Source organism: Parambassis ranga, chromosome 7, assembly GCF_900634625.1.
Source record: "Parambassis ranga chromosome 7, fParRan2.1, whole genome shotgun sequence".
Lineage (NCBI taxonomy): Eukaryota > Metazoa > Chordata > Actinopteri > Ambassidae > Parambassis > Parambassis ranga.
This window is the reverse complement of record NC_041028.1, coordinates 222,524-247,309: the sequence shown is the minus strand read 5'-3', so window position 1 is coordinate 247,309 and position 24,786 is coordinate 222,524. Positions and strand designations below refer to the sequence as shown.

Genomic DNA, 24,786 nt, shown 5'->3' with positions numbered 1-24,786 from the left:
TCTGAATGCAGGGGCAGCAGATGTGGGTGTGGAGGGGGTTGCCCCCCCCCCCCCAAAAAAAAAAGGCCCATCTGACTATTGTTTGGTTTAAAGAAGCCATTTCTGAGGTTGCTATAACAACCATAATGTGCTCTTATCTATGCCTGTGTGCAGCACTTGTAGCAGAGTGCAGATTCTTTAAACTGTATTGACGGCCTGAGGCCACAGTGGAGTATTTATAGTCCTGTTTACTTTTTAATCTGATTGATATTGATATATATGGATCAACAAGTACCCGATTTAAAGCAATGAGAAATCCACAATGTTTCCTCATCTTACAGGAACAGACTCCAGGTGCCTGCCTGAATACAGTAGGCAGAGGCCAGGGAGCAGGGATTAGGAGGTTCTTTCAGCAGTCACAGGAGGCAGTCAGTACCTCAGAGGTCCACGGCTGTCTTGGTCAATGGCTGCTGTAAACCTACATTGAAGAGCCTGAAAACCCACCAGGTGTCTTATGGTTCCTGGGCCCCCAACAAGAACATGCACATTCACTGTCAAGTGCTTTATGCTGCGTGTCTCCTTTGTGTTCAGGGAGGTTTGAACTCCCCTGACGCTAAATGAACCATTTAAGAATTGCAGTAAAGTTACTGTGCAGGAGTGCTTGGTGTTTATTTCACAGATTTCATTTCATGTTCAACACTAGTCTGTTACAATCATCCATGTTTCATCAGCTCCATGCTTCATACTCTGGTCACTTTGCCATCTGGCAGCTCTCGCTACAACATTAAATCCATCAGTGTGAACATGAATGGGACCAACACCTGGCTTCCATGCACCGCTCTATTTGTTAGATATGATGTACAAGAAAACAAGTCCATCAAAGTGCAGGTGAGGTTTTAAACTGAGCCCTCTGCTTGTTTGATTCTCATAAGCTAATTAGAAGTGAGGGTGGCTGATATGCAGCAGCCCCTCTGCTCAGCACTTCCCACCCTGTAAATGTTTATGGCCCTGACCCAGATTGCATCTCAGATTTGAAGGATTGGCCCCCTGTTGACTCACAGCTTGACGGTGACTGCCCAGCTCTCCCTATCTCTTTGTTTATTGTGCCTCAAATTCTTCAAGTTTGACCTCCTCCTCCTCCTCATCCCCCATAACTACCTTAGGAGTAAAATAATATCAATGAAAGATTTTTGTTACTCTATAGAGAACACCCCTCTGAATGTGATGTTGTCCATGTGCTTCATTGTGCACACACTTCAGTTTTGTCTTTTTTTTCTGCTGCATGATTAGAAGGGAGAGTGGGGACACAGTGGGGTTCTTTTCATACAGTCAGTCCTTGTTTCCACCCCCCAACACTCTGTTGTTTATTGATGGAGGCAGTTGTCATAGTCATGCAATAACAAAAGCCTGACTATTGGTGTGTTTACCTCTGCACAGGAACCACTGGGCAATTCTCCATTAAATTACAGCCATGTGTGGGCCACACCGCTCCCTCCCATTCCCCTCACCCACCAGCACACATTCACACACAGATCACACACTCATGGCTGAGCAGGATATTAGACACTTACCATCATCACAGCCACACATGATCCTAAAAACATGAGAGTTATGACCCAAAACTCTTTTTCTTTGTCCCTGACCCCTGACCAAGTTGTTTGTGGAATGCTGTGGCACATTATTTCCCCCTGCCCCCAACCCCCCATCCTCACAGGCTGTGGTGTGAGACAAATAAGCACTCATCTTGCTATCTGTGGAGGTGCAGATGTAGTTTAAATACAGAGTCCCTTTGACTTCCTGTTTCACCCAGGTGTTACAACCATCTCCGGATGAACTCTCAGAAGATTCTCCTAAATTTCATTATGCAAACATTTCTTCTACATTCTTCTTCTACATGTTTTAAAATATATTAATTTAAAAGTCTTGACATTTACTGTTACATTTTAACATCAGCATATAATCATATTTTATTTTATTTTACTGGCAGAAAGAAAAATGATTTATTTTTATTTTTATATATATATATATATATGTATATATATATAAATTTAGTTTTCTGCTAAAATAAAAGTGGCATCAGAAAAGTCGGGTGTTTTATCATAGCAGGAAAACAATAAATCTGCTGCAAAGCTGGAACGCTATTGGTGGCAAGCTATCTGCTAGCAATGCTAAGCTCAAAACATACAGCGGTTTAAAGTATCCTTTCATGCAATTGATTGCATTTGTGTATGAATTTTAATGTGACACCAAATTTTACATAGAAATTAGGGGCCTCTAGACGTTTTTTTATTATTTTATTTTTTTATTATGGTCCGGCTTTGGAGCCCTTATTAAAGAACTCTGGGATTCTTTTGTGAGTCCTGCTGCCGTGGTGACCCACATTTAGCCATCCATAATTATTGCCTATAACTACATCACATTATTTGTCTTTGAATTTGAAAATAAATCAATATAAATGTAAGAAAACATAAAAAGTAAATGATATATTTTAACCATTTCTCCCATGCAGTAACATCCCCTGGCAGAGAGGTGCTGCAGCCTCCCTTAGCAACTCTACCTTCAGCACATTAACCAAATAAACGTGATCATGGCCGTGCCTTTGAGACATTTATGGTGAAAATGAGTTTCTGGCCCCGGCCTTTCTGCTATGTAGCCAAGATGGTGACCGTTAGGGGTGAAAATATTTCATAAATAAAAACATCCTGGAAAACACCATTAACACCACATAGGATTACATCATACTCTTCTGCACAGTGAAGGTGAAACAACCAGCAAAATCAAACCGTGAACAGCTTCAGAACTGTGAGTTCATCAGAGAAACTCTAAGCCCTCTGTGTGTATGTATGTGTGCAGCTGACCCGGTGGTAGATGTGTCAGGCTGTATATGTGTTTCAAAAGAGAAACATTCAGCGGGGAAAAACAATATTGGCAGAGCAGCCAAACATCCAATACCTTTCACCTCAGTGCCCTCAGCCTCTATTCTAGGCTGATGCTACCAAACAAAAGAACTAAATACACATGTTTGTGAAAAGGAGGACGTGGTGACACCGGGTGTTCGCTGATCAATAATGAAAACAGTCACTATAGTAATTGCTGTGAGCCACTGTACTTGTATTTTCTAGATAATGCCATGTGTGGATGATGGAAAGGCGAGGTGGGCGTGGAAAACGGCCGCATAGTCTTAAGAGTGCGCTCATCGGAAAAGGTGCATTGATGATTGAGTACGAGCAGAGTTTATGTTGTGATATGACCAATATGAATGGAGGAAAACACCTGGTAACAAAAAAGGTCACCTGAAGTGTTTTCATTTCGTGTCCTCTGCATTACTTACCCTTTCCATGGGAATCAAGTCTTCCATGAAGAACAAAAAAACCTTCCCTTGTCCTTTGTGTAAGTTTTAATGACGTTATTTATGACTACAAGGGAGGAAATGTTTTAAGGGGGCACCTGAAGAAAGCCAACAGAGGATAAAATAATAAAACAGGATCTAGGAAACGCACTGATGTCAGCGAGCAAGAAACTGGTCAACCATTAAGAAAAGTGTGTGTGGTGTCCTGCAGGAAGGGTGAGACACGACGAGCGCGGCTGTGTCTAAGGTCCTGATGTTAGAATGTTCCTGTTGTTCCAATGGGTGATCATGCAGGGTCACAGAAGGCGCGTTTCTACTGCAGGAACCAGCAGGAAACAAACATCCCATGAGTTTTCAGGGTAACACCAGTGTAGGTTAGATACTTCTGAACAGCCTTAATGATGCAGATGTGGATCAGGCTTCACTGCTGGTGGGTTCAACTCAACGAACTCCAGTAAGCTGAATTCCACATACAGTGTACCCTGCTGCTCATCCTTCAAAAAGAGGTTTTTGATCTCAATGGATCATATTATGGATAAACAAAGGTGAAAGAGGAGATGTAAAACACCGGGGCACTGGTCAGAGTGAAGGCCTCGTGCCTTGAGTGTAAATAAAGGTGACATACTGTCACATGTATTCTTTAGCACCAGGAACACACACAATGAGAAAGTTGGTGTATCTAAGAGTTTAAAATTGAGGTGACTCTACATTCCTGGTTAATACATGACCAGGGTGAATGAGTCTGCACAGACACAGTAGTGAATCATGGTAAGCAGTGAGTACATGTATCCCTGTAACCTAATGATGCAACAGGTGGACCTTTAGCAGCCCAACGTTTGGAGTGGATCGAGTCTTTACACAACAGAAATATCTAAAATGTTTCATCTCAGATGAAACAAGTTTAATTTAAATGCTTGTTTCCAAGAGTTTAAATGGAGGCAACTGGACTCAGGGATTGTTTTTTGAAGACGTTTCGCCACTCCCCCTTCTTTCTGGCTTCTTCAGTTCTGCTGCTGGTCTGGTTGGGACTCTGAGTTTTATGTGTTCAGGACCTCTGTGGGTGGATCTTGCAGGAACTCACATGACTAAGCTCCCTATAGTTGGTTATGGTCAGTTAACGACCAGAAACTGTGTCTGGGTCATGTGCAGGACTAGATGACGGCCCATCGTTAGAGTTTGAATGGGAGTGAAGTCTGCTAGGAAGGGGTGAAGGGACAGAGTTGTAAACAGGTGAGAGCTGATATATTAAATGCTGGTTGTTGTTGCAACCTTCGCAGCGTTCAAATGGCAGACTACTAGCACCACCTCTGAGTCTGCTGGTTGAAGGTCTACCAGGACTGTGCCCCCTCTTTCAGCCTCTGAGGAACGAGCACCAACGGTGTTAATGACCTTCGGCATCATTTATGTCGCACTAATCAAGCCTCCAACAGTGAGTCCAACAAGTCTTCAACTGAGTGCTGATCCAAAGGACGCAGACGATCAAAGCAGACGCTTTTCGCAAAAATCTGCCTTGTTTTGACAGCAGCGCTGACTGTCACGCTGAAGTGCCACTGCTCATCCTTCCTTTCATCTTTTACTGAGTCCTAAAAGACATATGTCCAATTCACAAGCCCTCAGTAAGTGTTGGGGGCTGTTATTGTTTGTCCATGGCAAGGTCGTCGTAAAGCTCGGCCGGCGACACATCTGCCAGCGTCCCTCCCTCCCTCAGCTCTGTGTGATCAAAGTTGGACCAGGATATAGAAAATAATCAGTCAGTAACCGCCCTGCTGGCCTGTTTATGGGACCTTCTGCTGCAAATGTGCATTCTCTATTGTCACACAGGTGACCTGGCCAAGGACGCCGCGCTGTGTTGGCTTTATTTACTCAATGCTCATTCTTTTGTCAAATACATGTATAGATGTAATAACTGGCATTGAGCAGCATGGATGTCAGCAGCCGGCACCCAGGAAGGACAGATCCAGGTCTATGTGTTTTCTGTTCTTTAAGTGGAGTAGTTGTGCGTCAAGGTAAAATTGTAAGTCGTGTTATTTCATTTTCAGAAGGAGAATGTTGCTGATCTCCTTCTGGTTCCCACAACTGCATGTTTACAACAGTGCACAGTTGTTTAGATTGAACACAGTGTATTCAACTATAGATTCTTATTGGGGCCATAAACTGTCTAGACAGCACTCCCCTCTTTTTTCACCTTCAGCCAGCCCCTTAAAGGGCATTTGTTTATCTGAATGTATTGGTGGCTCTTTTGTCAGCTGTGACTTTATATAACAGCAGACAGAGCCTGGAGAAGGCTGGTATTACATATTCATTCTTGACTAAAGCTCTGTGAAAAGGTGGATTTAATGTATGTTCTGGGATCTTTGAGATAAAAACAAAGAGAAGCAGTCCTGTCTTCAACTTTAATAACATACTTTTACATTTTAGGTATCTAGCAAGCAGTTTGGATATTTTTAAACATTCCTCTGACATTATATGTGTTGTTTTTTCCCTGTGCTCTAAACACCAACCGGAGTTTTACTCTCCTTTCCATCACAGTGCCTCTTTATCTTCACTTCTACACCTTTAAGGAGTCTGAAACACTTAAAGCGGCCGTCTGCATGTCCTCGGTACATCAGGTTCCAAAAATAAATTCCAGTCTGTGTATGGTAATCTGTGAATAATCTCACAGGGTTGGATACGAACATATCATGGCTGTACTGTCACCATTGCGATGCAGATTCTTACTTCATTGTGTGTCATACTAATGAAGGTTTCCCCTTTCTAAATCCTCCTTAGTGAGGTGAACGTCCTGTGTGCTGGCCTCAGGCTCTGCAGTGGATGGAAGGTAACTTTTAAAATCTGTTTCACTACAGAATAAAACACATAATACAGGGAAACAAATGTTTAAAGTGTCCAAGTGTCCAGGTTACTTCTTCTGTTTGTTTGTTAGCTGCTTAGTGAGCTCCTTGCTAAGCTAATGATGCTAACTTTGGTATCTGAACAAACCACTTTTTAAATTTCAGATTTCAGCTTTAATGATTGGAGCCCATTGATTTCAGGGACGATGAGAACCAGCTGCTTCCTGGTTTTATAACATCATCTAACAACATATTTTGTCATATTGTACACATCACTGCATGAATACATGAACCTGTGCAGGATACATGTTGGAGAGATGTTTAACATCATCATGCATCATATATGAACCATGAACTGTTCTTCCACCACATTTGTTTACAGGAACATCCTAAGTAAAATGAGTTTCCTGGAAAGGGATGAGCAGCACACACACACACACACACACACACACTGCCCTGTAAATACAAGAAATGACACAAAGTAGGATGATATGGAGGACTGTGTGACGTGATGGTAAAGTTGTATCTCTGATCATATATTTGCGGTGAGGAAAGAAGGCGCGGTGAGCCAGCTGTTATTAGGCCTGCCTCCGTCCTGCCTCCGTCCTGCCTCCGTCCACTCGCAGGGCTCCTCCCGCCCCTCCCGGCGCTGCGCTGCGCTCATCAATAGGGGAGCACATTTGAATAATGTGTGACCGCTTGGACTGGAGCCAATCAGCTGTCAGAGGACCGCGATAAATCGCAATGCATTATTGATCATAATAATTACGTTGACGTGCGCATTTCTACTTGAGGGGCTAATTTTCCAAGTCCGAAAGAATTTGTGGAAGAAGCGCAGGAAATAGTGTGGAAGTCTTTGCTCCGGATGGTTGCACCATGTCGAGGCGCAAACAAGCCAAGCCGCAGCACATCAACTCCGACGAGCCCGGCGCAGCGGAGAACGGTGAGTTAGTGTTTTACGGCCACGCTGCGCTGCAGACAGCGACATTTCAGCTAAAGTTCGCCTGACTTCTTACACGGCGACCTGTTGCTGTTCTCTGAAGTGAACCAAGCTGGGCCGCGGTGCTGCGAAGCGGCAGACATGACTTTAAAGCACACAGGTGCTGCAGGTACAAGCCTGCCACGCTCGGCTGTGTGCGTGGGTCGCGGTGCGGGGCTCTGGGTCTGGGAGCGTGTTTCTATGTGGAAGTGGAGGCGGCGTGGCTCTTTGAACTTTTTTTGATTCATCCACGCGTGTGTGTGTGTGTGTGTGTGTGTGTGTGTGTGTGTGTCTGCCTGCGTGGTTTGATCCACCGCAGCCCCACGCTGCGTGGCTGGACCTGGACCCTCTGCATTCATTCCTCTTTTAGTCGCTTTGTCCGCTGATGTTCATAAAACGTTCATTTTACTTAAAAGCAGAATGTTTGTGCGTAATTGTCCTCTGTGCGCTGGTGTACGCGGACACTGTGGCTGGTTGTGTTAATTTAATATTTTATTCTTATTCATCATTTCCTAGCTGGAAGTTGAGTGTTTTTTAAGAAACAACATGGAAACAAAGGTAGCCCAAACTGTATGAAATGTGACTCTGCAGTGAGCTGGCCTGGAGGCAATAAATCCCAGTTTAATGCATGACTGTTTCCTTTACATATGGCTGAGGTGGGGGATGGAGCAGTGGCCTTTTTGTGGAGCCTGGGTGGGGGGTGCCATGTGCAGGCTGCCCACAGACCTCACCTCTGCACCAGGGCTTTTTGGGTTTGTTGGATCAGCTTCAGTGTAACTCTGGCGTGGTTTGTGCCGCTGTGGGACATCGTGTGAGGAGTTTGTGCGCACACACATTGAATGTTTACTAGTTTGTACAAGTGGCAAACTTAGCGTGCCATCTATTTAATAATGTCCAAATTATGATTTTATTATTAAAATAAGACTGGAATCACTGCGTGTCTGTGGACGTTTACAGGCGTGTGTGTGTGTGGAGCCATGCTGATTCTTTCGTCATGGATCAGAATGTAATGTGCAACTTTTTCTGTGTGTGACGCCTTCAATGCCTCCTGGTGAGCAATTAACAAGTCCAACAGGCAAATGCAAATAGGTGGTCAACCCCCTCTCTGTGAGGCATTAGCATTTAACAATACACACAGTTGTGAAATGGCCTCTCAGTTTGCAGACAAATTAAAATGCACACTTGCAGAACTTATCAGCCTTTCACAGGCTGTGGAGGTGATCAGCATTTAACTTCCCCCTTCTTTTTTCGTTTGCATAGTAAGTGCAGCTTTGCCTTTTTCTGTTTTACACCTTTTTGAGATTCATGAGTTTTTTTTTTATTGTGGAACTCAAATGTTTGGATTGAAGTATAACCTGTCGGTGTGTCGGTAGAAACTGCTTCTGGTTTTAAGTAGCTAGGCAGAACATAGTACTTTTTTGCACAAATCTGCTTCTTTGTCTTTGTGGTCATTGTTCTGAGTTCGTGTCAAAGGTAGATGATTGCCCTCTGCTGGCCCTGTGGGCAACAGGATCATTTCAGCCCAGTGCAGTGACCTAGAGGGGGCAGACATCTTGCAAGATTATGTAATCCGATAAACACCACAAGGTTAACGCCTTGAAGTGAAGTCTAAAAATACCTCACATGCCTTAATAAGGGATTAAAGGGACTATACTTACAAAAACATTTCTAATGTTGCCATAATTGTATAAAGAGAATTAATTTGTCTCCTGTGTTTTCTTGTTTAAGGGATTCTTCGAGATGATCAGGCTGAGGAGGTTGAAAATGAAGCAAAGCGGTTCAGAATGGAAGACATCAGAGTCTGCCCCAAGTGCTGTGCCGAATTCTTTGATGAAGCAGAGTTCATTGAGCATGAGAAAAATTGCACTAAAAGTCAGCAGGTGGTCATCATGAAAGATGGAGATGGCAACGAAGTGCCTGAGGAATTTTCACAAGGTTCCCCTGAAGGCCTCACCAGCGACCACGACGACAGTCAGTCCAGCAGTCATTCCCTGTCGCATGCCAACGCAGACCAGCTGGAGCGAGCGGAGGAGGAGTCCAGCATGAATGCAGAGGACGGAGAACTGTCTGCTAGCCCTGATATGGTGTTCCATCCGTCGCCTAAAATGCAAGATACTAACGTCACTCTTGAAACTATGGCGGACACCAAAGTGGCCGTCTCCCAACACTCAAACACATCTCTGACTTCATCCCAGGAGGCGGTGCAGGCCCTCCCAGTGATCTTGGAGCAGCTGGTGTGCCTCCAGCAGCAGCAGCTGCAGCAAATACAGCTCACAGAACAGATTAGAATACAGGTAGCTATGATGACACCACAGGGTCTGCCGGCCTCTGTGGGTGCAGTGATGGACCCTCTGAAAGCCTTTGGTGCACATCTTTCTCAGCAGCTGTCTGCTGCAGCAGCTCTGATCGGGAAAAGGACTGGCAGTCAGAGCCTTTCAACCGAGACGATAAAGCAAGGTAAACTACCTCTGCCCACAGGGATCCCTACCTCTCTGAGTGCAGGACTGAGCTCTAAAACAGACATTTTGAAGGGAGTTCCTGATCTGACCGGCCGCTTACCAGCACTACTGCCCCAGTCCCCGGGTGTCATGGGTTTGCCTGGTACCTTCAGTGGCATCCAAGCAGGGATTGAGTCCTCCAAAAAAGTGAAAACAAAGATGCTGAGCCTTCCACCAGAATCCAAGAACGGAGAGTCGTTATACAAGCACAAGTGTAAATACTGTGGTAAGAACTTTGGCAATGACAGCGCGCTCCAGATTCACCTGCGCTCTCACACCGGAGAGAGACCCTTCAAGTGCAACATCTGTGGAAATCGCTTCACAACCAAAGGAAACCTCAAAGTGCATTTCCAAAGGCACAAAGACAAATATCCTAACATCAGCATGAATCCTCATCCGGTACCAGAGCACCTTGATAGTATTCCCACCAGCAGCGGCATTCCCTTTGGCATGTCTGTGCCCCTGGATGAGTCGGAAATGAAGCCTATTCTGGGACATCCAGCTGCTGGGTTCAACCCAACATCCATCCCAGGATTCAAAACATTTGATGGCTTTGGTGGGGATTCGTTTTCCCAGAGACCCTCCCCATCAACGAGTGATGGCTCCCCATCCGTTTCCTCCGTGTTTGGCCAAGAAACGGGACTGGATCCATCTCAGAAGGATGCCAAAGACCTGCTCGGAGCGCTGCATCAAATGAATGGAGAACAAAGCTCTGGAACCGCAAAACTTCAGCAGATGGTGGACGGCCTGGAAAAGAGGACCAACGACCCCAATGAGTGCGTGATCTGCCACAGGGTGCTCAGCTGCCAGAGCTCTCTCAAAATGCATTACCGCACACACACTGGTGAGAGGCCCTACAAGTGCAAAATCTGTGGCCGTGCTTTCTCCACAAAGGGCAACCTCAAGGCTCATTATGGAGTTCACAGGGCTAACACTCCTCTTAAAATGCAGCACTCATGTCCCATCTGCCAGAAGAAGTTCACCAACGCTGTGGTCCTGCAGCAGCACATTCGCATGCACATGGGTGGGCAGATCCCCAACACCCTGATGCCTGAAAACCAGTTTGAGGCTGCAGAAGCAATGGAGACGTCTCTCCCAGAGGAGAAGCTTATGGATACTAATGGGTTTGAGGCAAGCATGGAGGAGCACAGTGCAGAGCTGAACTCCCAGAAGCCAAATGACACCTCAAATTCTGCCTCTGAGGAGCAACCACAGAAGAACTCTGCGCCTGCCATGTTTTCCAGCCTAGATGTTTTGAAAAATCTCACTTCTGCTCTTGCACTGAAACGACAGAGCAGCACCGCTTCTGAGAGTGAGGGAACATCCAAAGACTCGCCGCCAGCTCCCAGAGAGCCGGAGTATCAGAACGGACGGAGTCCTGCCATTTCCGACTCGGCCATGTCTTTTCACTCCTCCTCCCCAGGAAACAACATGAGCAGCAAGTCTCCGGAGTCCCCCTCTGATGAACTGCCTCACGGAGGATCAAAACGAGAGTCTGACAGCACTCAAGACAGCACAGAGTCAAGTGGAGCCCTTGACCTCACCTCTTCCAGCAGCTTCATCCCCAAAGCGATTAAAGAAGAACCTGGCCTGCCTTTCACAAACGGAGACTTTGGTGAGTCTTAAAAAAACATTTTCAAAGCCTCCTTTCTGAACGCATAGATCTAATCCTCCGCCTCTTGTCTCCACAGCTCCTGGTAACATGTCTTTCATGAGGATACCATCAAGTCTGGCCAGTCTGGAGATGAAGATCCCTCCAGAGAATCCTTTGGGCCCTCATGGTTTGTTCAGCTCCCACATGCCTCAGGGAACTGCCATGCCCTCCACAGTCTCCTCAGCGCCACGCCGATCTAGCAAGCAGCACATGTGTAATGTCTGTGGCAAGAACTTCTCCTCTGCAAGTGCTCTGCAAATCCACGAGCGCACTCACACAGGAGAGAAGCCTTTCGCCTGTCACATCTGTGGCAGGGCTTTCACCACGAAGGGAAATCTGAAGGTAGGTTGCTGCTTTCTTTCTGACCTATGAAGTGGATTCTGTAGCTTTTGTGTTAGTAGGATTATACCTAAATGTGCATCTTCTATTTTAGGTGCATATTGGCACTCACATGTGGAACACCACGTCACGGCGTGGCCAGCGTCTGTCTCTGGATAATCCCATGGCACTGATGGCGATGAGCCCCGAGGCAAAGATGCTGCAGCCTCCCAAAGAGATGGGCTCCTCACCATTAAACTTCGACCCGTCTCTGTGGAACCAGTACGCCGCCGCTGCCTTCAGCGGAGGCCTGACTATGAAGACCAATGAAATTTCAGTCATCCAGGGAGGCGGCATCCCGCTGCCAGGCAGCCCCGCCGGTGGGCCTCTGATCGGGTCCACCGGAGGCCTCATGAAGATGGATGGCTCCCACTCTGGCCTGCCTGCCACCATGGCTGAAATTGAGAAGACGAGCGCCGACAGCGTGCCAAAATCACAGTTCCCACATTTTATGGAGGAGGGTAAAATCGCAGTCAATTAGACCTTTTTAGCCATCGCCTCGGTTTGTGAATGTCTCCCTTTTTTTCCTTTTAATGAGGTACAATCAATACTCAGAAAAGTATGTACAATTCCACTTTGGTTGGTTGAACTTCATTGCAGCTCTCTCCCCTCATTGGCCCCAATTTTTTTTTTTAGTTGAACTTGATATAACTACTGTAGTTTTATTTTATATAAGAATATATGCGGGTATTTCTTTCCTGTGACTTTTTTTGTTTTGCTGTTTATCCAGAAGTTTGAATGTATAACTTACTTGAAACTGCTTTAATTCAGATGGTCTCCTTGATAACTTTTTGAAGGATTTTCAGCTTTACTAAAAAATAAAAAATAAAATAAAGGTTTCAGGGCGCGACTCTTTTTAGGGACACGAGTCAGGACATGGTCTCAGTGTTCAGTGGTGTAGTTAACTGTATCTGTCTGTAATGACTACTCTCCCTCCTGTTGTGTGCCATAGATTTTTATGGTATTGTACAGTTTTTGTAGTGGTAAATGTCATTAGCTTGTCTTATATTTTTTTTTTCTCAAAGGGGTGTTGGATCAGACTGACAGATTATTGAATTGCCTCACCTCTTAAAATCCAGGAGCAACAGTTTGAATCAACAGAGAATAGGTGAAAACTCATATTTCTGCCAAGTGCCTAATCTGAACCGTTGCATTTTCATGCCATCAACAGGTTGTTAAGAAGGCTCCGTTGGACTGATAAGTTGCTGTGTAGCATTGGCGTGCGTTTCATGTTTTTTGACCATATTTTCGACTTCAGAGCCCCATCAGGGGCTCTATAGGCTGTAATATGTTCACAGGCCTGCACTTTATTTCTGGTTTTAGTTGCATTTACATTTCACTGCTTTTATTGTTGAAGAAGACGACAAGTCAACGTTTCCCTCCTGCCACAAATGACCATTTAGACTCGGTGTCAGGCTGTTCTCTTCTTCTTTCTGTAGGTTATCAACTTGTAGCATCATTAATTTATTTATAATCCACAATGTGCTTGAGTTTAGGGGGTAGCTTCTACCTCGTTTAGATTTTAGTTGTTCCCTCGGTGCCCCTTACACTCAATGCAATGCTCGTACGTTTTCTTTTTTTCCCCTGATACATTCTTTGTTTTCTCTGAGTGTCGACAAGGTTTTTCACTCTCAGCCTGCTGAGTTGAACAGTAATGAATGTATCACTGGACACTTTACACAACTCAGAATGGTCCGAGTACTTCTGTAGGCCCCTGCTGTACATTCCTTATCGATATGCATTTGCCAGATTGTGCCTTTCTTTAGCAAACCATGTCAAAACTGCTTTCAAGTTGTCTCTACAGTTCCAAGTTATGTTGAGCCAATTTGATCTGTTTACAATGTAAATGTTTTTTTCTTCTGAAATGTTTTCCCTTCACCTAAATGTTTTCTGATTTTTGAAAAATTAAAATCAGGGTGACTTTTTCAACATTGGTCCTGTTGTTCCTTCAGACATGTATCGTATGTTTACCTCCATGTTAATTCCTTTACCACATATGGGGCCAGTCTGAATGTACATAAGAATCCTTCATTTACATGGATTCACCTTTGGATGTGACTATAGTAAAATTTTTCTTTTTGCTCTCCTTGGCCATCAGAAGCCATTAATCCTCTGCCTTTCCCCTTTTTTGCATCGTCGATGGAAAAACTATTTGCATCCACAAACTGAAGTATATGTGTTGACATTCCTCTGCAGGCCAAGGAGCCTCTTCCTATGATCATTTTGGCACGATGCATCACATTATTATAATCTTTCTTATGGGACATGAAGGCACCAGACAATTTAAAAACCACACCCGGTTGAAACGTGATGCAGGAAATATTAACGTTAACGCTGATTTTCATAATGGTGGCCACCTCAAATACAGCTGAGCCTCTGCCTATATCACAGACTGGGGTCGATGTTTTGGCATGCAAATGGTCGTGATCGCAGGTATTACTCATTAAACAAACAGTGCACTTTTCTACAGTAATGCACATTTCTGTCTGCTCTATTAACTTAAATGTTTGCATCGTGTTGTGTGAGCTGAAATCTCCATTTATCAGTCTGCACAATAACACCTGTAAATGGCCTGATGTCCAGTCTGTAGACAAACAACTTAAAAAACGTCTGTGTACATGTTTCTGTTATTGTAGTATGGCTGAAGGACCCGGATGCAGAATGGAACCTTTTAGTGTTTGTTTAAAGGCACAGACCGGATGTTAGTTTTTATAAAGGTGAGTAGAGGTCATCACCCACACCAGTCATTAAAAATTGTGCATCACATTCAATACATATATCAAATGATTAAGTATCATGAAATCCAGTAGACTGTGTCCTACCAGTGGAGTAAACAGTTAGCTGCTCACAGCTCTTTACTACCTCACAGGTAAAACTTTACTCATCGTTAAAGTGAATTGAATAAAGAAAATGTACTCAAAAAGAGTCACTGTTATCACTGTTATACTATATTACACTAGAGGGTTCATTTATTCTGTCAATTGACCAACTTACAAGAAAAAAACATGTTTCTATTTTTAATTTCTCATTCATTCATGTTCTTTTTCTCTCCAAAGGACAAAGCTGTATAAGCAGCTAGCTGCCAAGATTCATGCAGCTTTGCAGATTTATTTATTTATTTATTTCAGCCATGTCGCGAGAAATCAGAAAAGATTAAAGCTGATATTTTTTTGCGACTTTTATTTTATTTGTATTTTAATTTTAAGAGGGTTGTCTGTGTCTTAAGAGGAAAATGAATGTTATGCAACACAGAACTTTTGGAGTCATAGAGTTTTGTTTACATTTTGTTTATTGATGGTTTCCCATAATTTTATCCCCATACAATATATTTATATACATATATACATACATATGTATATGTATATATACCTCCATCGATGTGAGGGTGAAATATATCTTTACTTTAATAGGCTACCACTGTAATAATGATCATTTTTAACAAACATAATTTATATACATTTAAATAACAGTAGAAGAAGAAGAAACGACAGAAACCCCGGAAGTAATGTAAAGATAACTTAAAGTGAGCTTTTATTCCGTACGGCAGTGACTCATGAGTCGAAGTTGACCCCTGACTGTTGAACCGTGCTGTGGATGACAGCTGCGGAAGCCTCCGCCCACAACAGCTACAGACAGGCGGACACCACCTCCAGCTTCCACCCGCTGCCGGGTTCTGCAGGAATGACCGATAATATCCCGCTACAACCCGTCAGGCGACCGAAAAGACACGACGCTAAGTACCGGAATGGGTAAGACCGTCACCACACGGAGGGTGAAGCCGTCTGTCTCCGCTCGTCAGCGTTAGCTTGTTCATCTGTTTACGGCGACATTCAAGCCCGGGCACACGGCGCCGAGGCACGGAGGAAATGAATGCGTTCAGGGGATAAAATGACGCCTAACAGACGTTTGTACGCGTATAAATATTAACAACAATAAACGTGTGGCCGTTCATTGTAGCTTTATTACAGCTAACATTAGCCGGAGCTCCGTGGAACACCCTGGTTCCAGAGTACAGTTGGAGCAAGTGCATTTGACGCCCATGTCAATATTTGCTCGTTTTATGATGTGAGCTCCTTCAGTCAAAGAGCAGAAACCTGACGGAATGCAGACGTCAAACCTCCGCACATGCTGCTGAATAAAAGGGTTTTTAAGCCGGCACAAAGAGGACAGGCCTCATAAATGATGATGGAGACACACTGTGCTGAAGCGCTGCCAGGCTGCCATGGTGATGTCACCTCCCTAAAAGACCCTACAGATGGAGAGGAGCGATGCGAATGCTAAAAACACTGCTGCTGACACACACGTTTAACATTCAGTCAGTCCAGATGAGAGTCAGTGTGTTTATTATCCTTCAGCCTCCATTCTGAGTTGATGGAATGCACATTAGAGGGAGATTATTTGTGTATCACCTTCACCTGACATGAGACACGGAAGATATTTAAGAACCACAAGACACCAGTCAAATAAAATAAAAATAAACTGCACTAACAGAGAAAGAAATAGTGTCCTGTGACACTTTTAAAGGTTCAAACCCTGGTTATAGTGACACCTGTGGTTGTTAAGTGAACTGCAGCCATGTTCCTGCAAATTTTAGCATCATGAACAGTGGTGGAAAGTAACTGAGTATTTGTACCTCGCTACTGTACTTAAGTAGTTTTTATGTACTTCTACTTTATGTTGATGAAGATTCTCAGTCATCCAGGTCATCATACGTAGAAAAGATTGAAGCAAGGCGTCTGGACTTGTAGAGTTTTCTAGAAGACGTTTCGCTGCTCATCCAAGCAGCTTCATCAGTTCTAACTGTTTGGTGGGGAAACATGGTTTATATGTGGTTACAGACCTATGTGGGTGGGTCTGGGTAAAACTTAAAAAACTTACAAACAATAGCACTAAATGTTTCCATACTTACCTGTGATGTTCTGGCTGACTGGGCCAGGTGTGTCTAACGACTGGCTAACGACTATGAAACTGCCGGAGGGGGACTGGTTGACAGCCCTTTGTTCTTACTGTGAGTCTGTGCAAACTTCCTGGGAATGGATGGAATCACTGCATTGTATGTGGTGGAAAGATGATGTCTGAGGCCACCACCTCTGTTAAGGAAAGGTTTTTCCAGCTTAACATAGATGGCTTCCTTGACTATTGTGGCCAACCTCTACATGGAAGAAGTGGAGAGAAGAGCCCTGAGTTGCTATCCTGGAACCACCCCCACCCACTGGTTTAGATATGTGGATGACACCTGGGTCAAAATCAAGACTAACGAAGTGGAACAGTTCACAGAACACATCAACGCAGTGGACAACAACATCAAGTTCACTCGCGAGGACACCAAGGACAACAATCTCGCCTTCTTGGACTGCACAGTACATATTGAGGAGGACAGGAGCCTCAATGTGGAAGTGTACAGGAAACCCACACACACGGACCAGTACCTGCTGTTTGATTCACACCACCCACTGGAACACAAACTGGGAGTCATCAGGACCCTGCAGCACAGAGCACAAACTGTACCCACCAGCTCAGAGGGGAAGAAGAAGGAGCAACACCACATCAGGAAGGCCCTGCAAACATGTGGCTACCCGAAGTGGGCACTCATCAAAGCCACAAAAACAAGACCCCCCAACAACAACAAGAAGGACGACACCAGGCGGAGAAAGAACATCTCCATTCCATATGTGTCAGGAGTATCAGAGAAACTCCGCAGGATCTTCAACAACCATGACATCCCGGTCCATTTCAAACCGATGACAACACTGAGACAGAGACTGGTTCACCCGAAGGATAAGATTCCCAGGGAGAAACACAGCAATGTGATATATGCAGTCCAGTGCAGTGAGGAATGCTCTGATCTGTACATTGGAGAAACTAAACAACCACTCCACAGAAGAATGGCTCAGCACAGGAGAGCCACCTCCTCAGGACAAGACTCAGCTGTTCACCTCCACCTCAGAGACAGAGGACACTCCTTTGAGTACAACAATGTCCACATTTTAGACAGGGAGGAAAGGTGGTATAAAAGAGGAGTCAAGGAAGCCATCTATGTTAAGCTGGAAAAACCTTTCCTTAACAGAGGTGGTGGCCTCAGACATCATCTTTCCACCACATACAATGCAGTGATTCCATCCATTCCCAGGAAGTTTGCACAGACTCACAGTAAGAACAAAGGGCTGTCAACCAGTCCCCCTCCGGCAGTTTCATAGTCGTTAGCCAGTCGTTAGACACACCTGGCCCAGTCAGCCAGAACATCACAGGTAAGTATGGAAACATTTAGTGCTATTGTTTGTAAGTTTTTTAAAGTTTTACCCAGACCCACCCACATAGGTCTGTAACCACATATAAACCATGTTTCCCCACCAAACAGTTAGAACTGATGAAGCTGCTTGGATGAGCAGCGAAACGTCTTCTAGAAAACTCTACAAGTCCAGACGCCTTGCTTCAATCTTCTCTACGTATTTCTACTTTACTTCAGTAAAAATCACAGCTCATCCTTTCTCCTCCACTACATGTCTCCAGTGTCTGTAGTTCCTTGTTCCATGTGATGAACACAGTGTGGACTGATGTGAGGTCAGACTCTGCATGGAGGTGGTGTCACGCTGCAGCTGTGTTTCTATAATGAGCCTCAGTCATGATGCCGGTGCTCTGGCTCAGTGAGCTAACTAGTTAGCTGCTGTCTGCTAACACAGGTCCATCCATGAATGATGAACATGAATCATCACATGAATCTACAGCAGGAACACTGACACAGTAAACATGCTGAATGCCTGTTTGTTATCAGCAGCCTCTCTGTTCACTTGATGCCCACAGCCTGCCTCATGACACACAGACCTGTCCACAGCTGCTTCTGGACTGAGCATGGACATTAACTACACATGCTCCATTTTACTTTGATTATTTTAACCTGTTCACATCCTTTGGAAATCAATCATATATATTCAGTGTGTGAGTACTTTTACTTTGAATACTTTAAGTACATTTAAAAGTACTTAAGAAGGATTGTTGATGCAGCACTTCTACTTTTACTTGAGTATGTATCTTGCTGGGTATTTGTACTTTTACTTAAGTACCAAGCTTCAGTCCTTCCTCCACCACTGAACATGCATTTGATTAATCCAGCTTTTGCAATGTTGCCCTGATGTATATGTGTATATGTTGTGCTGCAGCTGAGAAACATGTACATGTCTGCACTATTTTACATTTATATAATGACAATACATTTTCATTAAATGTTACATAGCCACCATGCCACATAGCTCAGTTGCAGCTAGCCTTGCCTTGTAGTGCACTTAGCTAGAAGAAAAATCATCAATAATTTTCTTTGTTGGGTAAAATCCACACATAAGATAGTTTATGGACACATGAAGGTATAAAAACATAAGTATCCTATGTGCTCAGATAGTAATCTACACTACTGAATACATGTTACCAAGCTGGCTAACTTTATGAAGCTAGCTCCCTTAATAAGCTGCAGCAGCTTTACAGTGAGTCAGCATGGTCAACATGATTGTGAAACCTGAACAGCAAGTACATATTAAAGATTTCTATTTAAAGCCTTGTGGCTTCTGAGGCCTTTTAAATCATAATACAGCCCATTAAAGTGATCTTTTCTTGGGCTTCACCTCTTTGTATTGTTTGTTTTTGAATAACTTGCTTATATGAATCTTAACTCTAGCACATAAAGGGGACTCTGTCATACATTAGCAAAGTTTGAGCAGTGACTACTAGTATTTAGAAAATTGAGTCATCTGTCATTAAAGTCGCTTTACAGTGAGTGTCACAGTGGCTCAGCTGCTTCCAGGGTCACTGGATCGTTGATATGAAATGTTTTGTTTTGGTGGAGTGAAGGAATTGTACTCCCTTTGTCACATAAAGTTAATATTTATTACCTCTTCAGGCTCTTTGGTCATGGACCTTTAGCTCAGCCCTGTCTGTGGCACAATAAGCAACACATTAACAGAGAGCTGTGACAGGAAATTCATTAAAAACAGTTTTCTCATCTGCTTCTGAAGTAAAACTATCTGAGCCAAACAGGGAGATAACATGAAGTGGTTTAACACTCCAATCTGTCTTCCTCTCAGGTGGTGTCCGTGGTCGAGATGCTGTGGCATGGGTGACTTCCGTCCCCGCACCGTGTGGCTCGGCCACCCAGAAAAGAGGGAGCAGAGGTACCCTAGGAATGTCATTAACAACCAGAAGTACAACTTCTTCACCTTCCTGCCCGGGGTTAGTGTCAGTCAGAGGTCACCACTTCACCTTTTTTCTCTGTTAAACCCGCCCACCAAAAAAAAACACACCACCCAGCCTGGCTGTCACAAAGAATCCTCTAATCTTGATTTTGTGCTCCTCCCTTATTGCTGGTTGTAATAAAAGTCAACATGGCAGGTCAGGGCTGCTGCTTATAGATATAGAACTGGTGACTATAAAACACTTTTTTGTTGGGAAAACAAAAAAATGAGTTAAAAAAAAGAGGGACCCGTAAAGGGTTAGCATTTATTGTCATTAATGATTTACAAAATTAATTTGATTGTTTCCAGTGAGCAGCTGGTTGCTTCAAATCCTAATGTGTGTTTTAGAAAACAACATTCTCTATCATTGAACACACACACACACACACACACACACACACAGCTGCTTATAAACAGTTCATTTTTAAATGATAATGTAACAAACACCTGCGTGACTCAGAGGACCACATTCAAATGTCATTGGAGTATATAAGGGACAGATGTGCGTTCTCTGACATAAACAGCACTTTTTGACTGATTTCCATATGCATTTGTGTTCTAGTCATTCGGTTGTCTTAAGATCTTTTTGTTTATGGCCCTCAGATATTGAAAGTAGCTCAGATTTGTTTGGAAAGCAAAAGACAAGAGCAAAGGCTTTTTGCATTGCAAATTGGGATGTTTTTTTTACTTTGCTTCATGACAAGAAGTTCATTTCTATACAGCATTATGAGTGTGTGTGTGTTGGTAAGGAACACACAAGGTTTCTTCTGGTAGTAATCTCACATGCTGGTGTTAATGAAATTGAGCAACGCTGCAGTATGTGTGTCAAATTTAAACGATGACGCTGATGGAGCATTGCACATGGTTCCATATGTATTGATTTATGAACAGAGGTGTCATATATATCGTGCTATAAATTCATGTATTTACTGCACACAATTTGTGCAACAGTAATTCTAGAAATATAAAGCCATTTTGAATTTTGAAACACTTTAATAATCCCATCACAGAACCACACACACCAGTGAGCACCCTGGAGGCAATGCGGGTAAAGTGCATGCACACAACTAGGGAGGAGTTGGGATCGAACCACCAACCTTCCAGTTATTGGACAACCCTGCTCTACCACTGAGCCTCTGCTGCCACAATCTTAACCTTTATGTAGTTTAAGTCATACTTTATATTTATATATTTTCATGAGGTGTCAGCATACAGTGAAAAATATAATATTAAATATTTCACTTATGATCATTGTTGAGATGAAGAACAGTGATGATTGCATTAGAGTGGACCAGGTGCCCATAGGAAGAGGACACACTCGATTCACAGTAACACACAGTGGAATGAAACCTGGATGGCCATTGTGTGTGCTGAGTTGAGCCAACAAAGCTCATTTTATCTCTTCTTCCTTTGTTCCGCTGTTCATTGTCTTGTAAATTTTTTTTAAAATGCCACTTGTTGACTTTTGTTTACCTCCATAAAAAAGTGCTGCTTGCAGCAGGACACTAAAACGTGCGCTGGGCCACCCTGAAACAGCCCACAAGTTCCTGTGGTGGAACAGTGTGTCTGTCCTTCCTAAAAGTCTTATTTAAATGTTGTCTCTGTCTTTGCTTTGTGTTTGCAGGTGCTGTTTAATCAGTTCAAGTACTTCTTCAACTTGTACTTTCTGCTGTTGGCCTGCTCTCAGTTTATTGATGCGTTACGTTTAGGCGCCCTCTACACCTACTGGGTCCCTTTGGTATGTGGCGTTTCACTCACTGTTAATCATTGGTCTGTTTTTTTCTTAACACATTCCTCCTCCTTTATTCATTTAATTGTTTCACTCTCCAGGCTCTCGTTTTGCTCATCACTGTCATCAGAGAGGCAGTTGAAGAAATAAGATGCTACCTTCGAGACAAAGAAGTCAACGGTCAGATTTACAGCAAGCTCTCCACCAGAGGTAAACAACATGGCTGCTATCTGCGTTACTTATTTCTCAGCATCAGCGTCTATTAACTGTAGGAGGTTGGTCCTATTAAAACTTATTGGGGCTAGGGGAAATGGCGGGTAATTCAAAGCAGAGATGTAAAAGTGTACATAAGAGGCTTTTGGTATAAAGTGCTACCAGCAATAAAAAGCAGGGGACCTCTTGTGGTTTCCATCACTTCTCCCCCTTTGATGTGGCAGCTTGTTTTACCCATAAACACAATGACTGGCTGCCTCCATGATAGCGACCCCTGTGCATATTTTGTGGTTTATGGAAACTTTATGGTGTCAGAACGTGGTGTGACGTTTTTCTAACCGAGTGTGAAAACAGTCGTGGGTGCTTTGTTCAGTGAGGGAATGAAAACAATTCTTCACATTAAACCATCATCATTTCTGAAAGCTGGTGTCTCTTTCAAAGTACCATAGTGCTGCATTAGTGGAGCATAGTTTCAAGAATCCTGATGCAGAGCAATATTAATGTGCTTTAATGTCTTACATATGCAAAGCCCAGAGGTCACGGCAGGAGTTCAAGGGTCAGTGATCTCTTCCAAACAATTTTGCCCGTTCATTCCAAGTGGAATGAGAGAAAAGGCTCAACTCCCCCTGCATTCCTTCCAATCTGCACGGAGAATTACTTTCTCAGATTCTCTGGGGTAACTGCAGAGACAGGCATGCAGGGACAACACTTTACCCCACAGATGTTTGATAAACCTTGATAATAAAATAATTGAATGTGCATTCTGTGTTTCAGGCACGGTGAAGGTTAAAAGCAGCGGGATCCAAGTTGGTGATCTTATTATTGTGGAAAAGGTTTGTTGAAGTTTTTTTTAAACCACATCTGTGAATAGTTTTGCTCTTTAGGACTGTCAAGTCACCCTTTATATGACAGCAAATAATGAGGGGGTTGTTAATCTTCTGTGCTCCGCTGGTGACTGAGGTGAAAGGAGTTAGTAAAGATTTTGTAATCTTGTGATCAATGCTCAGTTTCAGCCTGTCACACTCAATACATACACAGCAGATGTGAACCTAAAACACATTTAATAAGATCAACAAATTCAGTTAAGTGCGATTATTATTATGGAAAGATTTTTTTCTGTTTAAAGCCTTTCAGGGGATCTGTTGTGCTGCTCCCCTCCGGATTCTCTGAGGTCTTTGTAGATGAAATATGAGAAGTGAGTCCTGGCTTCAGTTTCCAGCTGAAGGTTTCTTTCTGAATCACTCATTTCAGGGGAGCTGAGGGAAGGGTCACACATGTTGTCCTGCACATTTTGCTAATATGACTGAGTGATTCACAGCTATGTGGGCTCCAATGTAGAAACCAAGTTGAAACCAGTAGTTGGAGTTTTTTGAATTCGAAGGAGGAGATCTGTTTTTAACTCCGTCCACAGCTCAGCAGCATAGTGGAGGGATCAGGTCAGTGCCGGGGTCCTGCCCTGGCCACGACAGGATGATTTGCTGGAGGGCTTATTATTTTGACTGACTGACTGCTGCTAATGTGGCACATGAAAAGTCTTATACAGTCAAAGAGCCTGGCAGGGAGGAGGGAAAAGTGCAGGATCAGGAAGTGATTTTGAACTCATGGTTTTCTTTCTGCCTTTCTTTGTAGAACCAGCGTGTTCCTGCTGACATGATCTTTTTAAGGACCTCTGAAAGAAATGGTAAACATCTGCTGGTCATTCATCCAGATATCCACAACAGGCCCGGCTGAGGGAAGGGCCTTGTTTAAAAAAAAAAAAAGGCGCTGAGGTGCAGGGATTAGCCCCTGAGCCTGGACAGGAAGCCTTACAATGTATATAAATTGTGACGGCGTCCACTTAAAGTCATCACTTGAAGTGTGGGCTTACTCCACTTGGACAAAGGCATTGTTCCTTCGTCATCTTCGCCTTTCAGGAATTTTGTCATTCAAATGAGAAGATAATGAAAAGGAAAATCAAGGGACGCATAAATATCCAACAAGAGACAAGACAGGATCCGTGAGAGGAGGATGCTTCATCTGAATAATCAAATTCTGGATTAGGACATTTGTCAGTGATGATACTAAGTTACATTAACATAACAGCCAGAAGCCAACACACACAAAAAACCATCACAGGCAGCCATTGTTTAATTTGAAATAAAAGCCAGTTGTCGCTGTGCCTTCCTGTTGGGGGAGGGGAAACAACAACCTTGTTTTACTGGAAATAGTGCTTGGTTATCTCTCGTCCATGTGGAGGCCATTAGGTCAATTATGGACCAGGATTGGGGAGTTTTGGGCAGGGTGACGCATGCAGGCCAGCGGGGGGATGGGCGTTTGGTGGATGTCTCCAATTCTATCCCAACACTGACATGAAGTCCCATTCTCAGTTTATCTGTGACATTAGATACATACTTTAGTAATTGATGCATTTACTTGTAAAACCAGCACGACAAAAACACTATAACCGTCAGTATGATTTCAAATATAAATGCAGTGTTTTGTACTATCAGTGCCATCTTGTGAGGTCCCTCATTTGACCAAAAGGCTATCTATTGTTGCCCCCTAGGGGTGAATGTGTTTTCATTCTGGCATCAGTAGCAGCTTTTGTCCTCCCTTCTCTTCTCTCAGGCTCCTGCTTCCTGCGGACTGACCAGCTGGACGGTGAGACGGACTGGAAATTACGCCTCCCAGTGGCCTGCACACAGAGACTGCCAACCGCTGCTGTGAGTCAGAGCGTGTACATGGAGATTTGTTGGAAAACTGCTGTGTTTTTTATGTCTCAAAGACAAATACAAACAGAGTTATTTTAAGATTTAGAGAAGTTTTCGTCCAAAATCATTTGGATTTCAGTCTGATGCAGTTTTATTTCATATGATATTAATAACTTTATAATAAGTTCACAGAAACGATAGACAATATAAAAAAACAAAACTTAGAAAGGCAGGCACCTGTTAGCTGCCACTCTGCGTCTAACACAA

The 24,786-nt window shown here is 43.6% G+C and overlaps 2 protein-coding genes across 2 annotated transcripts in view; both read left to right on the top strand.

The window, feature by feature from the left end:
- Positions 1-6,978: 6,978 nt before the first annotated feature.
- sall4 (spalt-like transcription factor 4) lies at positions 6,979-13,375 on the top strand. The gene is made up of 4 exons (XM_028410032.1): positions 6,979-7,102; positions 8,867-11,251; positions 11,328-11,632; positions 11,724-13,375. The coding sequence occupies exons 1-4, from the start codon at positions 7,036-7,038 to the stop codon at positions 12,147-12,149; spliced, it is 3,183 nt and encodes a 1,060-aa protein (XP_028265833.1). The 5' UTR covers positions 6,979-7,035; the 3' UTR covers positions 12,150-13,375.
- A 1,851-nt stretch (positions 13,376-15,226) lies between these two features.
- Positions 15,227-24,786, top strand: part of atp9a (ATPase phospholipid transporting 9A) — a 28,592-nt gene continuing 19,032 nt past the window's right edge. The window contains exons 1-7 of the mRNA XM_028410051.1: positions 15,227-15,417; positions 19,741-19,885; positions 21,512-21,625; positions 21,718-21,826; positions 22,604-22,662; positions 23,459-23,510; positions 24,437-24,531. Coding sequence (XP_028265852.1) covers positions 15,263-15,417; positions 19,741-19,885; positions 21,512-21,625; positions 21,718-21,826; positions 22,604-22,662; positions 23,459-23,510; positions 24,437-24,531 — 729 coding nt within the window. The 5' untranslated portion in view covers positions 15,227-15,262. The remainder of the gene's footprint in view (positions 15,418-19,740; positions 19,886-21,511; positions 21,626-21,717; positions 21,827-22,603; positions 22,663-23,458; positions 23,511-24,436; positions 24,532-24,786) is intronic.